At 42.1% G+C, this 17,909-nt stretch overlaps 2 protein-coding genes across 2 annotated transcripts in view; one reads left to right on the forward strand and one right to left on the reverse strand.

Annotated features, from left to right (window-relative positions):
• GFM1 (G elongation factor mitochondrial 1) overlaps window positions 1-17,909 on the reverse strand; it is a 45,298-nt gene that overhangs the window by 14,538 nt on the left and 12,851 nt on the right. The window contains exons 9-13 of the mRNA XM_049867172.1: window positions 15,448-15,585; window positions 13,903-14,004; window positions 11,912-11,968; window positions 9,710-9,847; window positions 8,458-8,540 (exon numbers count right to left, since the gene is read on the reverse strand). Of these exons, the coding sequence (XP_049723129.1) occupies window positions 8,458-8,540; window positions 9,710-9,847; window positions 11,912-11,968; window positions 13,903-14,004; window positions 15,448-15,585 (518 nt within the window). The remainder of the gene's footprint in view (window positions 1-8,457; window positions 8,541-9,709; window positions 9,848-11,911; window positions 11,969-13,902; window positions 14,005-15,447; window positions 15,586-17,909) is intronic.
• On the forward strand, window positions 1,025-8,418 carry LXN (latexin). The gene is made up of 6 exons (XM_049867174.1): window positions 1,025-1,493; window positions 3,496-3,558; window positions 4,629-4,806; window positions 5,120-5,256; window positions 7,775-7,837; window positions 8,104-8,418. The coding sequence occupies exons 1-6, from the start codon at window positions 1,365-1,367 to the stop codon at window positions 8,200-8,202; spliced, it is 669 nt and encodes a 222-aa protein (XP_049723131.1). The 5' UTR covers window positions 1,025-1,364; the 3' UTR covers window positions 8,203-8,418.

Consider the following 17,909-nt stretch of genomic DNA (forward strand, 5'->3'; position numbering starts at 1 on the left):
ACACTCAGGGTGCTAATAAGCAACTGTGAAACCTAAAACTTCATTATTCTCAAAAGCTTTTTCATCATGTACTCCCTCAGCCACTTCTTTCCAACACTATCAAAGGAGCACCTAATTCAAACAGCTCAATTCACAGGCAGCTACAGCCTCAGTGGTCAGCTGCCAAGCGAGTGACTCACACTCCCCTCCAAAAGGAAAAGACAAAAACAACCTTCCATTTCTTAAACCCTAACAGGAGAAATTAACCCTTTTATTCAGAAATAAATCAGACCTCTAATTACCTCAAGCTGTTAGCTAAAGTAACTAGAAAAGAGGGAAAATGTCTTGCTGCTATTTTGTTTTAAATATACTTATCTCAATAGAAGACCTTACCTGTAAGTAAATTTAAAATGGTATACGAGGAAGACAACACAAGTACGTTTTTGTTTACTTTTTCTTTAAGTCTCACCAGGAGATACAGACAGGTCTACCTAGAACACCTTCAAAAATCCACGTGTGAGAAAGAGCAGAGAACCACTCTTTCCAACCGAACCAGGCAAAGTGCAAGCCCGGCAACGGGTGAGAATCAGAGGAACCCCAGCTTCCCGATGGGGACCCCAACCCGCCAAGGGTCTGAGCCATGGCTCCTTTAAAGGTCTCACGTAAAGTTAAGGAATAAAACCAAGAGTGAAAACGCCCCACCTACTGAAGTCTGCCCTTGCTTTTAAGGCACTTTTAAAACTCCTGCTTTTGTCAGAAGCTAACCAAGTGTAACGCTTTTTGTAAATTCCCTTTGTAAGTGTGTTCTAATCCTTAAGGTAAAATTTTCAGTGATTTCAGCTTCAAGTATGGCGTTTTACCAAAACCTCATCTTTCTAAAGTCAATACGGAGGGGAGCCCATTTCTCATCTCCAGTGACCTAAACTACATAATCCCCCAAATTAATAGTGGTCTGCAGCCTCCCCGGGTGTGACTGGGGCGGGTCCCTCCCGGGGAAGGGGGAAGAGGAAGTGGAATCGCCACCTGGAGCACCTTCGCACCCTGCAGACACTGTGGGCGTGTCGCTCCAGGGTGCAGGGAAAGTCAGCCGACTCCCCTCCACCGCCCCGGGGAGGAGCCGCCCTTAAAGCCGCCGCCGGCGCGGAAGCTCTCCCCGCCGCCCGCCGCCCAGCTCCCCGGCACTCGGCACTCGCCCGGGTGGGAAGCTCAGAGCCCGGAGCGGCCACGAGGTGGAAGCCGGGCCCGAACCACGAGCCGAACCCGAGCCACGAGCCCAGCCCGAGCCCGAGCCACGCAGCAGCTTCCGGAGCCACAGGAGGAGCGGGAGCGCGCGAGCCGTCCGCGCCCAGCCAGCCTGCGTGCCCTCCAAGGCCCGCTCTCTGAGCATGGAGATCCCACCCACCCACTTCGCAGCCTCCAGGGCGGCCTCGGTGGCGGAGAACTGCATCAACTACCAGCAAGGGACTCCCCACAAGGTGTTCCTGGTGCAGACGGTGGAACAAGCCAGCACGGAGGTGAGTGCGCCCAGGGCGCGGGCTCCGGGGGCCGGTGGCCTCCGCTCGCCCGTCTCCCCTCGCCCTGCCCCACCGCCTCCGTCCTGAAGCAGGCCGCTGGCTTCCTCCCTAGGGAAGCTAAGATTTCCACATTCCGACCTCAGGTGACAGCCCGGGGCTCTCTGTCTTCAGGGTTAGGTAGACACCAGCACAGTTTACATGGGCAAGCACTCGGCTGGTCGGGGGTTCGAACCCACCCACCAGCTTCCGGAGAGAAAGGCCTGGTGATCTGCTCCCGTAAAGATTACAACCTTGGAAACCCTGTGGGGCAGTTCTGCTCTGTCTGGCACAGTCACGAGGAGTGTCAACTCGATGGCAATCGGTTTGGTTTAGTTATTTTGGTGTAATATACAGGGAAATGGGAAAACGGTCTAAAAGAAGGGAAGCATTTTCCTCTTTGCCCACGTGAAATCCGTAAGAACCATTCAAAGGAATCTTAAAAGTGCTGCCACGTTTCTCATCTATTACTACAGCTGGGACCACTAAAAGCCCCCATCTTCACTGCCTAAATTTTAACACCAAGCCTTACTAGGTCCTTTCACCAAAATAAAGAGGGAAAGGAAGCAAGAGAAACTGACAACCAACGGCAGAATAAAACCACTGTGAGGTGAAGCTTGGCCTCAATCACCCACACCCCTTCGTCACCCACACCTGATGGCCACCGACTGCCTTCCGGAGCTGCGAAGGGTTATACTAAATGTTTAATGCCTCAGGAGCTTCAGTAGCTTTGTTCCCATTAGACTAACATTGGAAGGCTATGAGACTGTCCCTCATTTATCTTACATAATCTTAACCCTTTTGTGCGCCAGTTATTTTCAGCTTTGAGTTTTTCGTTGATATCATGTATTTTCATTAATGGAAGCATGCTGAATAATTGAGTGCGTCTGAATTTTTGGCAGGTAGTATGGATGTTTTTTCTCACCCCCTCCCGTACGCCCACCCTAAACGTTCACTGGTACACGTGAAGTACTACTAATTATACTCCAGAGTCCACACCGGGGTCTGCTGGTACCTACGTGTAACAGAAACTTTCAACATTTCTGTTTTTCCTACCAAAAACTCAGACTTCCTACGATACCCTGTAAAAACAACCTGCGGCACATGCCTGTTCCTTTGGTGTCCAAGGCAGCACACACTCTCACTGTACAGCAGCCTCCTAGTAAACCGCAGAGGCTGAACAAAAGGTTCCTCCCTAGAGGGACCCACGAGCACCAAAGGGTTAACTGTGGACAGGCTGTAAGAGCTGGCAGGGAATAGGTATTATGTAGTATAACACTACACAAGTAGGCATAAACTGTCTTAAAATTATAAGGCTTAAAGTGTCATTCTGCAGGTCACCTAATAAACTCGCAAAGCCAGTCCTGACCCTTCATTAAGCCTCTGCACTTGGTGGCTACTAGGCTTAACTGAACACGATTTGAAGGGTACCATGGGCTTCGTGGAAGAAACCCTTCAAAGGAGTGTCCTCTTTCTCATCATCCTTAGAATGAAACGTCTAAAAATCTCTTGTGTTGAGAATTACCAGAGATCCGGATGTTAAGATCTGATGACTGAAAAAGAGTTGTGCCCTTTTATTTGTATGCTTTCATCCCATCTTTTTGTTTTCATCCAAAATAAACCTGATAGAAAACCAAACCCATTGCCGTAGAGTTGAGTCCGATTCATAGCAACCCTACAGGACACGGCAGAACTGCCCCGTAGGGATTCCAAGAAGCAGGCTGATGGATTCGAATTGCTAACCTTTTGGTTAGCAACCAAGCTCTTAACCACTGAGCCACGACCAGGGTTAGAGGACCGGCTGAATTAGATATTACATACATGGTGATTGTCTTTTTCAAGGTCTAAGGCTGCAATCTCTTACCCACACCAGCCAGCCCCCCAACCAGATGAGAATGCGTTCTTCTAACAAAGAATTGAGTTATCACTATAATGCTTTCTTCTCTCCACCACATTTTAACTGTAGGACATTCCAGGAAGAGGACACAAGTATCGCCTTAAGTTTTCTGTGGAAGAAATTATCCAAAAAGTAAGTGAAGCGTTCTTTAGTAGTAAATAAAATCTGATTCTGAATATTCCAGATGATTCTAGCTGATCAAGTCAGAGGATTAATTTTTTTTTTTTTAAGTTGATGTGAAATCCTTGGTTCTGATAAAATACTGTCCAAATGGGTAAGGCATACAAGGGTCGGTTTTTATACTATCTTCGTGTCTTCCAAGGTCCATGAAGTAGTCTGTTGTGCTATTTAGAAAATAGATTCTACACTTCGGTTCAATTAAATTTCCTTTAAAAAGATGACATACTCACAGGGCAGTCTGAACTTACGCCCCATATGAACAGGTGAAGTAATTTACTTTTCAGTCACGATCACTTTCATTTATCTGTATATCTCATTCTGCTTTGGATTGAGCGTTTAAAGAAAGTAGGTGCTTTCAGATATTCGGGAGCAATAGAATGGCCAACTGGTGCCCCCATTCAATAGAAGGGCCGGAAACATTTTTAAATTATGCACCTTTCAGATTAATTCATGAGACAGATTGAAGAGCAAGGAACTGTAATTTGTACTATAACCATTTTGAAATTAAAAAAAGCTTGGCCTTTTGTTGAGCATAATTCAGAAGACATCAGGCTAACATAAGGGGATTCATTAAAAGGCATTGGAGCTGTTAGGGCAGACGCCTTTACAACGCATAACTCAATGCTACAGTCTTCCAGGTACACATTGCTGTATCCGGATTTGAGAAAATTTCTGTACTTTTGGGAGCAGAGAGTAAGCGTAATGGAAAGGCTTAAAAAGTAACCAGCATCTGCAGTAGGTAAATATAAACAGACTAAAATGTGGTCTCACAAATGGACACCCCATTAATACTGAAATATATTCAAAGTTATAAGATGTATTTACAAGTTGTGAGACTTTCTAAAAGTTTCTTTTTTAGGATACTAAAAGGATCTCTCTGGAAATTCACTAGGTCAGTTCCAATGACACACCTCTGGAAAAAGTCAGGTCTGAAGCAACGTCAGGGCTCAGTGCTTTAAATCTTCCATCTCAAAGAACCACAATCTAGATGTAAGGATCTTTTGTAAAAATGTTTCAAACAGCAAATTACAGTGAACTGCACGGCTGAAGTACTTTACCCTCCAGTGGGACAAGACACTGCACCAGAAGTCAACTTCACATTTGAAGGAGAGATTGAGAAGAACCCAGATGAAGAGGATAATGCGTTTTATCAAAGGCTCAAGGCCATGAAGGAACCACTAGAAGCACAAAATATTCCAGGTATATAAATATGACCTGGAAAAAATGTCTTTTCCCAACTTTAAGATCTCAATTATCTAAGCTCAAAATTGTTAGATATTAACATTATGTTGGAAATATACTGGTTTTTGCAAAGTTTCATTAGCAATCTAACCCAAGAAGAAAAAAAGAGGCTTTGGAACCTTAGAGCTCCATGGCTTAGTGAAGTTTTTTTTTTTTTGCACACATTTGAAGGAAGCTAAGACATGACTCAGAATTTAGATTTGTTAAGGCTAATACTGAATATATAAAATAACTACATTATTTAATACTAATGTAAATGTTTCTCCTCCAGACAGTTTTGGAAATGTAGCTCCAGAAATGAAGCCAGTTCGACATTTGGCCTGGGTTGCCTGTGGTTACATAATATGGCAGAACTCTACTGAAAATACATGGTATAAAATGGTAAAAATTCAGACTGTCAAGCAAGTGGTAAGTAATTTCTATAAAATACACTACTAACAGGACTAATATTTACTGAGAGTATTGTAATTGATGTAGTGCCCTTTCAGTCATTTTGTATTTAAAATCGTGAACCTGACATTTTAAAGGAGAGGTCAGTTACAGTCAGGGCCAGAGAAAGTGAACAGCTGCAGGAAGAGGCCAGAGCAACAGCAGCTGGTCCAGAACGTAGCCTGGTTTAGCTGAGTGAGATACAACAAAAGGCCTCATCTGCCTCCAATTGGCCTTCCTAATTACTGAGCTGGGCTGGTCAGCATTCCCTGGGCACAAACTGACCACACAGAATGGTAGCAAGGCAAAACCAGGGATTTTCCGCTCGGCAAGTTAGATCTGACTGCGCTGCTCTGCTCCCTCTGCTGGAGGAAAAAGGTCTGGCGAGTTCTTCAGGAGTTGAGGTAGGACAGAGACTCCCAGGTGCCCTCAAAGACTTCTGACAGTGTGACCCACCTTCCATCAGCTCTGCAGGGTAATGAGGGCCGCACAACTGAAGCTGGTTATTAGGTGTTAATTTAGATTGTATTTCTTGGGTTTTTGTTCCTTTTTGCCTTTTCTTGCAATTTCAACAGATGAACTCAAGTTATAATCTGGCATTCAGTTTTTGTGCTCAGCTTAATGCAGATTGCTTCCTTTAGCAACTGGAGTTTTGTGTTCACTGTGTTTTGTGAAGCCTGCTGTGTCTCCAGAACAGTTTCACTACTCTTGCCTTAGCTTGCTGTACACAGTTTTCTCTTTATAACTCATTTAGTCATAATTTGTAAGCTTATATCTTACTTGTTCCTAGGTTTTTATTTTCTTAAATCTGATAGGATGACTACTTAAAAACTGCTTCTCTTATACCTTAAAGAGACAAGAATTCTTTGATTCTTGCTTTCTTAAGCAGTAGAAAAGAAAACAAACAAGAAAACATTCCAACTAGTATCTAATGCAAATCAAGAAAAATGGAGTGCAGAGAAACCACACTCTTAGTCAGGTCCTTAACAGAAAAGGACTTTTCCAGGTGACTTGTTTCGGCTTGTTGGCAACACACTGCCAAGGCAGCTGGAGCACTGTTCTCCCCAGGCTTTTGTAACCATGAGCTGATCCCTATAGGCCAGGGGAGGGCAGGATGTCCAATTAGAGCACTCGGAGTGATGCCAGATACCTACCATAAATACTGTGACAACTGTTTGAGAAATAGGGCCTTTTTTCTAACGCATTTTCATGTAACATTACATCATTCCTATAGGGGAGGGAAAACTGAGATGTAACTATTTAAGGGGTACTGAGTTTCTGTTTTGGGGGCCCTAAAAAAAAAATTTTTTTTTTTTTAGTGGCACAGTGGTTAAGAGCTCGGCTGCTAACCAAAAAGTCAGCAGTTCAAATCCACCAGCCGCTCCTTGAAAACTATGGGGCAGTTCTACTCTGTCTGGTCTGGTTTTTTTGGGGGAGGGGTTGGGGGTGTGTTATAGGGGTACTGAGACCTCAACTGAGTAACTGGTCTAGGTAACAGAAGCCATAAAACCATAATCATGATTTTCAATCCACGTTTTTAGCAAAGTATGCACAAGACAGTGCTAGTAGTTTTATGAAAAAAAGTCCTGTTAACACCTCAACAGAGGGATTTAACGGGTCTCCACTGGCCTCTGTCAATACGAAAAAACCCCACTGCTTCAGGGCATACATGTTATATATCTTTACCTATTATTAAGATCCAACATGTACGAAACCTGACTGGTTTTTATACCATCCTAAAGGACGTTCTTTGCTGATACATTCAAAGAAAAGATTATTTCTCCTTGTAAGGAGAGAAAAGTACACTTTAAAACAGTACTTTATCTGACCCTGGGGCCACGTTTAGAATCACTGTTAACCAAGGGAGCCTCAGGAGCTTGGGCTGCCCCTTGGAGTCTAGGAATTGTTTCAACACATGGATTACAAACCTTAAAGAGCCTTGCGTAAGCACAGCAAAGCTCTGATCGTCATGGTTTTCAACTACGCAGGCACTGTATTTCTGTGTATCTGATGGTGTAACTTTACTTCCTAAGCACTAAGCAATACAGACCAAGGCTTTGCTTTAATTACATTATCAGAGAACTACATTTACCACCTCTTGCTATTTTAAGTTTCCTAAAGAAAATTTCTATTATACAATTTGTTTCCTTTCATGTAAACACTTACACACTGCTTTTCTGAACAGTGGGAAGAGTTGTTTAATGACAGATGGTACCGTAATGCTCCTAAGGAGCTGCCCCAATAAACCTGGACACTAAAACCAAAAGGGGAAAACACCATCTTTAAATAGAAAATGAAAAATCATGATTTCAAAATCTGATTTGGAAGAATATTTAGTATAGAATGGTTTATCTCTCAAGCTAAATGTTATGACATTCGATATTTATTTTTACCTAAATATAATCATCTAATGAAAGCTGATTTTAAAAATTAAAATGCCGTTCATTTTTGCCAATGATGTTAAGTTTCAAACGCCAGGTTCTTATTTTTGTCCTAGCAAAGAAATGACGACTTTATCGAATTAGACTACACCATCCTGCTCCATGACATTGCCTCTCAGGTAAGTACCACTTATCTTTATCTGATACCATGCTGAAAACTGAGCCAAGTTTTACGGCCACAGTATACTTTATTAATTTTGACTTTAAATCACAGCTCATGTAAGTTCAGATAGGCACTAGGCTGAAGTATTTATACTTGTAGCCATTTAACTTGTTTTGTGCTTCTCTTTATGAGAACTGTTTGCCTCTAACAAACACAAACACAGCTGTATGTTTGTAAATGTTTTCTGAGTTTGATCATGGCATTAGTTTTCTCTACTTGCAGGAGATGACTCCCTGGCAGATGCAAGTTCTCTGGCACCCACAGTATGGCACCAAAGTAAAGCACAACAGCCGTCTGCCGAGAGAGGCACAACTGGAATAAACCGAGACCTAAAGCCGGGACGGAGCATAAATGCGCATCAGTGACGTCTGTGCCAGTCTCTGTTGGCATCCAGTTTCAGGACCAACCCAATTCAATCCAAAAGTGTCACTCTGTATCAGTGTCTTGACTATAGAACTATACAGATTCCATAATGAAAAGTGTCACCGTGTAAAGACACCTTAATAACAATATAGACCATAATAAAGAGCTTCAATCCCAGCCTCATAATTATATTTAATTATATTGCATACTTACGGGAAAGGGGCAGTGATGGTCTCTCTAAAGGCAACCTTGGGCTTTCCCGTGATACAAGGGCAGCCATATTCTCTTTCCATTCTCTAAAAAAAGTGGGATGAGGAGGGAAACAGGAAGGTAAGTCAGTTTTCCCCATAAAGATATGTAATAAAATCTTAATTTTTATTCCCTTACTAAGGCAGAAGTGGAGCCCTGGTGGTATAGTGGTTAAGCATTTGGCTGCTAACCAAAGGGACAGCAATTCCAATCCACCAGCCGCTCCTTGGAAACCCTATGGAGCAGCTCTACTCTGTCCTATGGGGCTGCTAGGGGTCAGAATCGACTCGACGGCAGTGGGTTTGGTTAGGCAGAATTTGCTAATTTTTATACATACTAAACTGACATTTACCAGGACTTAACCAATCTTTTTTTCACAAGCAATATAAATTAATGCTATAAATAAATTTTTAATACATTTAAATTTAAAAAACTGGAAAAAAAAAATCCTAAGCATTTTAAATACCTTAGGGGCATTCATTTAAATATAATAGATAAGCAAACTATAAATCCTAAATCATTTAAGCATCTTATAAGGATTAAGATACATGGTAATTAAACAATGCAAACTGCATTTACAGATTTTTATATAAATGGTTTGTAATTTAGGCTGGCTGATGCACACTTCCTCCAAATAAGCCACCCACTAAACTTTACTGCTGCTCTGTTATTACATATTCACGGGGATAATACGGGACTCTATCATGACAGCTTTTCTACCATCTTGACTTCAAAGACAGGATCCTAACGGTGTTTTTCAGTAAGTCATATACCTCCTGTATTTATTCAGACTCTAGCGTAGGCCCCACCCACTCTCTGTATCGTAACACTTTTCAGGCGTTGGCGAGACAGGGCGACAGGCGAGAAACGGCCTGAAGAGCAGGGACAGCAGCGTGCTTGCTTTCTCAGCAGGGTTCTCTCTGCAGGTTGTTTCCCTAAGGCTGGGACTGGGGGTGGATCGGTGGCCCTACTGCAGATACCCTGAGCCTTGATTCTAGAAGTCCTCAATATTTGACAAATAAAAAAAAAAAAGAGGTTTAGAAATCAAAGATAATTCATTAACACATAGCGGAGAAGGCTATTCACCATAAACAAACCGGAGTGAGGCAGGGAAGAATCACCGCTGGTTTGGTCGTAAGACTTAGAATTGTTGACATTGAACAAAACACAGACAGAAATACATCGAATTCAATTTAGCTTCCTCGTCAGTCATTACCTGAGCATAGATTTCCAGGTGTAATTCCCCCATTCCAGACACAACCGTCTCTTTGCTCTCAGTGTCAAAGTGGACTCTAAATGTGGGATCTTCTCTTGTGAACCGGCTAATACCTTTTGAAAATTTTTCTAGATCATTCTTTTTGAAAAAGAGGAAAATCATGAACACTTTATTAAGCATGATAAACAATTAAATTTTTGAAAGAACTTTACTGAATTAAATTGAAATACACCAGCAGTTAAAAAGGAAAAATAAACCACACCCACTTCCAAGGACTGTTTCCTATGTGAACTTGGATGCCGCACAGGCAAGAGAACAGGAAATATTTAGCTAATAAAGACTTCTTTCCATACTGAGATGGGCAACAAGAGACCAAAGCTGAGCTCTGTGCCCTTTTCCTATTACACTAACAAAAAAAATGCTCATTTCTGGTTGAAAATAAAGTAGAAGGTAGAATGTGAGCTACATTTTAGAAATCCTATATATAAACATAACCAAAGGAACTAGTGGTTTACCAGAATTCTACTGTAGATTCGAGCAGGATGGTTAGGACCAACGGTGAGGCAGACGCCACAGTGAGACCTCTCCCTGGCAAACCATCTGCCTGGATGTAATATGATGCGTCTTTAAAATACCTAAATGCAGTTCTATACGTGGTAGGCGGAATCACAGTCCTCCAAAGCAGATACTGTTAAGGGCCGAGCTGTGTTCCCCCAAGAGACATGCTGAAGCCCTAACCCTCGGGACCGGGAAACAGGGACTTTGTGGATCTAATTAGCCCACATGAGGTCATACTGCAGTAGGGTGACCCTAATCCAATGTGACTGGTACCCTTAAAAAAAGAGAAGAGACACATAAACACAGAGGAAAGAGAGCCATGTGAAGACAGAGGCAGAGAGACTAGGTGAGGCCGCCGCACAGTAAGCAACACAGAAGCGTGGGAGAGACAAGGAAGCATATCCCCCAGAGCACCCAGAGAGAAAAAGCGTCACCCTGCAGACGACACCCTGAGTCTGCACTACCAGCCTCCGGCCCTGTGAGACGATAAATTCCTGGTGTTTAAAACCACACAGTTTGTGGCAATTTGTTACAACAGCCTTAGCAAACTAATACCAGACACATTTAAAGTTTTTAATGTATAAACAACCCCAAGCAGAAAACAAAACACCTTCAGGATACTGACGCATTTGATTACTCTCCATTATCGTGGACCACCAACAGTTAAATGTACCAAACAATCTCTAGATTTAGGAACAAAGAAGTATATAACTTCTTATCCTGCTTATTTCCAAGAGGAAAAAGCAAGCAATTTAGGAGCAGGCTTGGAACAATCGCACTATAGCATCTTACTGGGATTGGGCGTGAGGCTCACCTTCCCTCAAATCTGAGGAAGACGGAGTGATGCAATATTTCTACTCTATGAGAAGCAAGGGTCTGGAAAATCTTAAGATTCCTCAGGATTACATAGTAGCTGTTAGTAATGAATTCCAGATGACAATAAATCAGAATGCGTTTTGCAAATGGTAGTTCCCAGGTCACAGAGTGTTCACTCAACGCACACGTGAACCAATTTCAACACACCATGTTAACGTGACTGCTATGAATGTCAACGCAACTTGAGAACTAAACAATTACGCTTCAATAGCAGGACTAATTCAAATGGCAAGTAATGTGAAGGCAGAATCTATTCAAGGCCATTCTGGCTTTGTAAGAAGCTAATGACATCACACCCAATTACAGAATAACTATTTTAAAGTGAGAAAAACAGCTTTGTTTGCAGGCTTTCCACTTTATAACCAGATATTTACTTCATAATTGGGAGATACATCATAACCCATGGGGCAGTTAGTCCATGCGGAATTCTAACATACTTTATACACCATACACCATAACTTAGGACAAGTGTCCTCCTCTCCTATCCCTTTACAATCTGAATCCAGAAGTTACCTATACCACTCTGATGTAGGAAAGAAGTAAAAAGCAGAGTCTGGTGAATATTTTAATGCCATTAATTTCTTCAAATACACTGAGGAGTTATTAGTAGGAATAGATTGATAAATTTAAAAAGGTGATCTCGGTACCAACTGAGAAAATAGACTGTGAGATGGCTGTTATCACAAGGTACCACATGCATCACGGAGGCAGAGGAGAAAGAGCCCAGGTGTTTCCTGTGATTTACTGAGCCACAAATCAGACCCCTACCTTGTTAGAAGGCTTCATTGCTATTGAAATGACAGGATCAGGAACATGAATTGACTCCTAAAATATTTTTGAAAAGAACAGAGAATTCAAATACAATACTGTATGGGTCAGGGATGGATTGATTTTGGCATTGTACTTTAAACAGAACAAAGGACAAACACAAGCCAACGTCTTTAGGCTGGACAATATATATCTTGGTCTGTTTTGCATTAAACACACAGTTGTCTACTTATATAATTCTCCTCCCCCCCAAAAATAACCAAACCCAAAATAATTTCTCTGTTTGTTCCCTTTTTAAGGCCCTGAAGTTTACTGATACTGTCAGTTTAACACAGTCTCTATGGGGGATCCAAATGCGGAGACATGCAGTTCTTATAGGCTAACGTTGACATCTGCTGTGGTCACCATCTGACGAGTCCGTTTATTTAATCAAAATATACCAGGATCACTGACGACAGAAACAGGGAAGGGGCACTGGAGTACACACATGATTCCTCATTTAATCATCATGGCTGTCACAGGCAGGTACTATCAACCTCATTTTACAAATAAAAGAAGATACACTAGCTCGGCCAAGGGTCAGCAGTTAGTGTGAGGCCGAGGTGAGACCAAGCTGGGACTATCTGCTTCAAAGCCTGAGCACTTTCCACGACCTCCAGTCCCTTCACATTGCCAAGGCCAAGTATCTGGAGACAGCCTTATCAATAATACTTACAAAACATTCCCCTTACCAAGATTCCAAACCAAATTGTACCAATATCTTTATGGGTTTTTTGTACTGTCTTCAATCAATCAGTGTTCCTCTGTTAGGGCTGGACCAGCTCTTATATAAAAGCCCCCTTACAAATTCCTCTACCGGAAACTACCCCTCCCCTTGTGTACCCTCTTTTCTGAATTTACGAGAGGGGCCACTCTCAGAACAGATGATCGCACGGTAGTTTATTCCCTCCAGGAGGAGAAACTCAACAGGGAAGTGAGTGACAGGGATTCAAAGGCTGGAGCTTCTGAAGCTGCCTCTTCCCCTCAGGATCCTTCAGTGATGAAAAGGGGCCTCTGGCTTCCAGAGCGGAAAGGACTGGCTGTCTACTTCTGCAGGGGAAAGAAAGGACTGGCTGTCTACTTCTGCAGGGGAAAGAAAGGACTGGCTGTCTACTTCTGCAGGGGAAAGAAAGGACTGGCTGTCGACTTCTGTAGGGGAAATAAAGGACTGGCTGTCTACTTCTGAAGGGGAAAGAAAGGACTGGCTGTCTACTTCTATACGGGAAAGAAAGGACTGGCTGTCTACTTCTGAAGGGGAAAGAAAGGACTGGCTGTCTACTTCTGAAGGGGAAAGAAAGGACTGGCTGTCTACTTCTGAAGGGGAAAGAAAGGACTGGCTATCTACTTCTGAAAGATCATGGCTACTGAAAACCTTGTGGAGCACAGGCCTACTCTGAAACACATGAGGTTGCCATGAGTTGCAGTTGATTCGATGGCTACTGGCTGGATTTGTTCTGGTTTCCCAGAGGGCAGGCTATATGCGATAAGTCAGGCGGACCAGCTGCGTCTTGCGTCCCTTGTGTGATAGGTTCTGTTACGCCCGAGTCTAGTCTTAGAATCACAGTCTCGTCTCACAATTCTCCAGGGAGTCGAAGCAGCACTCCTTTGGGACAACCCTGGAGATGGGGCAGCAATTTGAGACCCCCCCAGTGGGGAGGCAGACCACAGGATGTGGAGCTGGGGATACACAGCCCAGTGTACCTACACGTGAAGATTTCCCACACACCAAACCTCGGAGGACTGTGGAATATTTTACTAGGCAACATCAGGAAAGTTAGTGTACACAGAGCACTTGGCTAACTGGCACTCAAAGAGCCACAGCCGGCCCATATCTGATGTCTGTGGCATCAGTAAAACTTCTGTGGTGCTTTCCTGAAGTACTAAATGCACTACAAAAAAAAACAGGCTTCTGAAAATCAGATGATAAACAGCTTAGAAAGCAAATGACTCACCATAGAAAGGCTGCTGTTGTCTTTGTTTGTGAACGTGTCCCCACTAGCACAGTCAATGCCAAACAGTGCACAGATGTCTCCAGCATACACTTCCTCAACATCCTAAAGAAAGAACCCAAGCAACAAACCTGAGAGTGATACAAATCAAACAGGGTAATGGAATGGTAACTGCACGATACACATCCTTTACACAAACAAACATGGCAAGATCTTGCACAGAGAATCCTACGAAGGATGAACTAGACAGAATCAATACACCAACCATCAACCGTGCCAAGGCGTATTTTAAAGAGGGTCCTACTTAAACCACACCTCAGTAGACAAGATTTTACTTTAAATGAGGAACTCGGAGCATCTGTAGTACTGACAGAGTCTCACGGTTCTAAAGTTATTTCTATGGATTAAAAGCACGCTCTGTTTACATTACTACAGTCAGGAGCGTGAGAAGGGTATGACAGAAACATCCAAGGGAAAAATGCAAAGGAAGTTTTCAGAACAAAGACAGGAGAACAGAGCTCATTGTACTTAAAATAATCTTAACTTTCCACAGATGCAAGGAGTCAAAAAAACACAGGAAACCCAAGAACAAAGCACTGGTGCCTCCAAGCTTCCGAGATGTTGTCCTTTTATACTGTCAGTCATCCGTAACAGCGGTGGCTGTCAGAGGGCGTGCCTGTGTGCATGCCGCACACTCTAACATCTGCACAGCTGTGCACATCCAGCTTCTGGCTCAGGAAACAGGTGGAAATTACTCCTCCCTCTACTCTGCCCCCTGCTGCCGGTATCATAAAACAGCAACGCTCACTGTCCCATTTTGAAAAAACTTATTATTCACCTTTCAGGAGAGAGAACAGCCACCAAAAATTTCTGAGTTAAGATTTTGCTTAGACTGATATATTTCTACAGGAATACTGACCTCAATTAGGAAAGGGTTGGAGTAGGGCCACGCATACTCAGTGATCCTGCCAAGGCCTAACCTGAAGGACCACAGGCAGTCAGGGCTGATTCAGGGCTAACTCAAAATCTCAAGCCACAGGCCAGACCAGACCTTAAGGAGTTTTAAATCTTTAAATGGATTCTGGCACTAATGTAGCCTCCAGAGGGTTCTACAAGACGAATAAAATCTCTAGGGTTATACAGGACTTTCACACCTGCCTTATTTCAGGTTCAATGAAAGTAGGAAGGTAGGAAATTAGTGTCAATTTATTACTCTCACCGTTGAGAACCACGATTCCACTGTCCTAAGCATCTACCACACTCTCTGTAACAAGAGCTCTTGAGGAAAGTGTCGAATAGCGTTGAGTCTCAGGGCTGTTTCTTCTCCTTAACCTTGGCACTTGAGGGAATCTAGCCAACTTACAACCAGTGGTCTAAAATATGTTCTTAACATCTGCTCATGGGGCCTACAGTAAAATGTAGGTCGGAGCTGCTTCAGTAAGAATGAAGAGGTTAGGAGAACACTCGAGTTCAACCAGAAGGAATTCTCTGGTGGGGCTCAGGACCACATTACAGATTTCCAGTCTCAGGACGAGGACCGGTACTTGCCTCCATCATGTCAGCGTGCATGCGAGCCAGCCGCTGCACCCGCACTTTCTTTCTTGTCCTCGTGTTGTAGATGGTGTCACCCTTCTTCAACTCTCCCTGATAGTTACGAACATACGTCAACTGCCCAAACCGACCTGCCTGTAAGTCAAGATTGGGCCAGGGCGGGAAGAATAAAAAAGAAACACAAGAACCAAAAATTAGGAGGAAAACATCACGACTATTCCCAAACACCCCTTCCGATTTTAGTAGTCCACCTCATGTGTATGCTTTATTCATAAACTACCTTTAGTACTAGCTAGGAATACAGACAAGATAAAGATGCCGATTCTATCTTTTTGGTATCACAATCCAAGATACTCCTGCTCCCTCTGAAATGAAAGTTCTTAGAAAAAATTCTAAAGATTATTTTTATACAGTAAGGATGTATGTTTTTACCTTCAGGTATTTTGTGACTTCAATTTAATACAGGAAGATATAAAACAAAAATTAGACATAATTATTGGAACCCACACCCATTGCTGTCGAGTCCATTCTAACTCATAGAGACCCTGTTAGACATAGCAGAACTGCCCCCCCCGCCCATAGGGTTTCCATGGAGCGGTTGGTGGATTCGAACTGCCAACCTTTTGGATAGCAGCTGAGCTCTTAACCACTGCACCACCAGGGCTCCAAGTGTTGGAAGGACAACAAAAATACCATGTGAAAAATGGTAAGACCGTGCTATATATCGAAAACAACATTTGGTAACTGCTTGTAAAAAAAAAAAAATAGCTTGTAAAACTATTGTTAAATAAGAGTTCTAATAAGTGGCTCAACATAAAAGGAGTAATCAAGGATCAATCTTCTGAAATACCAACACCAGCCAATTAGATATACTTCTTCAAAGATGCCAGTTCTTCTCATGTTAATTTATGTGTCTAACAGAACAGCAATCAAAACCCCAAAAGGAATTTTTAAACACTTCATAATTTTAAAACCCATTTAGAAGAATAGGTAAAAATAGAAATTACTGAAAAACGATAGTAATGAAAGAAACCAACCCTAAATGATACACAAACATTAAATGCTCGAAAATTTTAAAAGTACAGAATGAACACAAAATAGACTGAACAGCCCTCAGAGCATATTATAAATACCTAAAACATAAATACATTTGCCAAAAGACAGTACAGGTAGAATCATAAACCAGTGGAAAGTACAGGATTGTCTAATCGCTGATCACCGGGCAACTTGTTTTCTATTTGGAGGCAGAAGGAGTAAATTTAGATCCTACTTCACAGCATACGCTAAAATAAATTCCAGTTGGATTAATGATTAAAAAAAAAAAAAAAAACCAACAGAGAAAAACTATGAGAAACAGAAGTAAATATTTACTAAGAATACAGAAAGAAGAGGATTTCTGTGGCTAAAAATGAGAGAATAACTAAAGACAAAAACGAATGACTAAAGATAAAAATGAGTATAAAACTATAAACTGCTGATTGTTTAAAAACTATTAGAGAAAGCTTGTGCAAACAAATAAGTAACACGCTTTGACAGAAATAAATTAAAAAGAGAAATAGACAATTACAAAAGAAATACACCTGCATAATATACGGAACACATTCTGTCATGAGGAGTTAAAATGAAATACCACTTTTCATTTATTAAATCAGTAGTTATTTTGAGATGATGATTCCCAATGCTGATAAAAACTGACTGAAATAATTACATCTATTAATTCTGAGACTATGAAAGCAATCTGGCAATACAAACCGTTAAATGTTAAAATATTCCATACTTTTAACTCAAAAGTCACTATTCTGGGAATTTATCCAAAGACAATATTCTTAAATACGTATTTTTTAAAGTTTTATGTGTAAAAATTTTCACTGCATTGTTACTTATAATTTTTAACTTAAAAATCCTTTTTGGTCATTATAAAGGTTATAAGAAGCATACTGTAAAAGAACTTTTTTAAAGCAGGAAAAGGCCAAAAAATACAATCCCACCCCAGAACACCTTCAACTTTTCCACCTTTTTTCACACTTAAAATATCACGAACAAAAGCAATAACACCCAGTAGCAAACAAGCACACTCAGCACCCAAATCTTGATTACTAATACCATTCTCTAATACAAGAAACCACAAAAAATCCTATTGCCATCAAGTCTATTTTTCTCACACTAACCCTACAGGACAGAACAGAACTGCCCCATGGGTCTCCTGGGCTGTAATCCTTACGAATGCACACTGCCACATCTTTCTCCCATGCAGTGGATGGTGGACCTTTCAGTTAGCAGCTGAGCACTTAACCACTGCATCACCAGGGCTCCTTAAAGAAATGGCGGATTCTAGGGCTGGGCAGGGAATATACAAGGTGAGTTCGAACATCTTGTTGGGAAGGTATCAAAGGGACTCAGGAGCCAAATGAAAGAGCTCCCAATGGCCAAACCTGGCCAATCTGAGCAGCGGAATAAAT

This window comes from Elephas maximus, chromosome 23 (assembly GCF_024166365.1).
Source record: "Elephas maximus indicus isolate mEleMax1 chromosome 23, mEleMax1 primary haplotype, whole genome shotgun sequence".
NCBI classification, from domain to species: domain Eukaryota; kingdom Metazoa; phylum Chordata; class Mammalia; order Proboscidea; family Elephantidae; genus Elephas; species Elephas maximus.

What these genes read in the sequence shown, in the direction of transcription:
- LXN (XM_049867174.1), top strand. Translation starts at nt 1,365, where the DNA reads ATGGAGATCCCACCCACCCACTTCGCAGCCTCCAGGGCGGCCTCGGTG. An exon ending in AGAAGCACAAAATATTCCAG is followed by an intron (nt 4,807 to 5,119) that starts GTATATAAATAT and finishes TTTCTCCTCCAG; the next exon opens with ACAGTTTTGGAAATGTAGCT. An exon ending in TTCAGACTGTCAAGCAAGTG is followed by an intron (nt 5,257 to 7,774) that starts GTAAGTAATTTC and finishes TTTTTGTCCTAG; the next exon opens with CAAAGAAATGACGACTTTAT.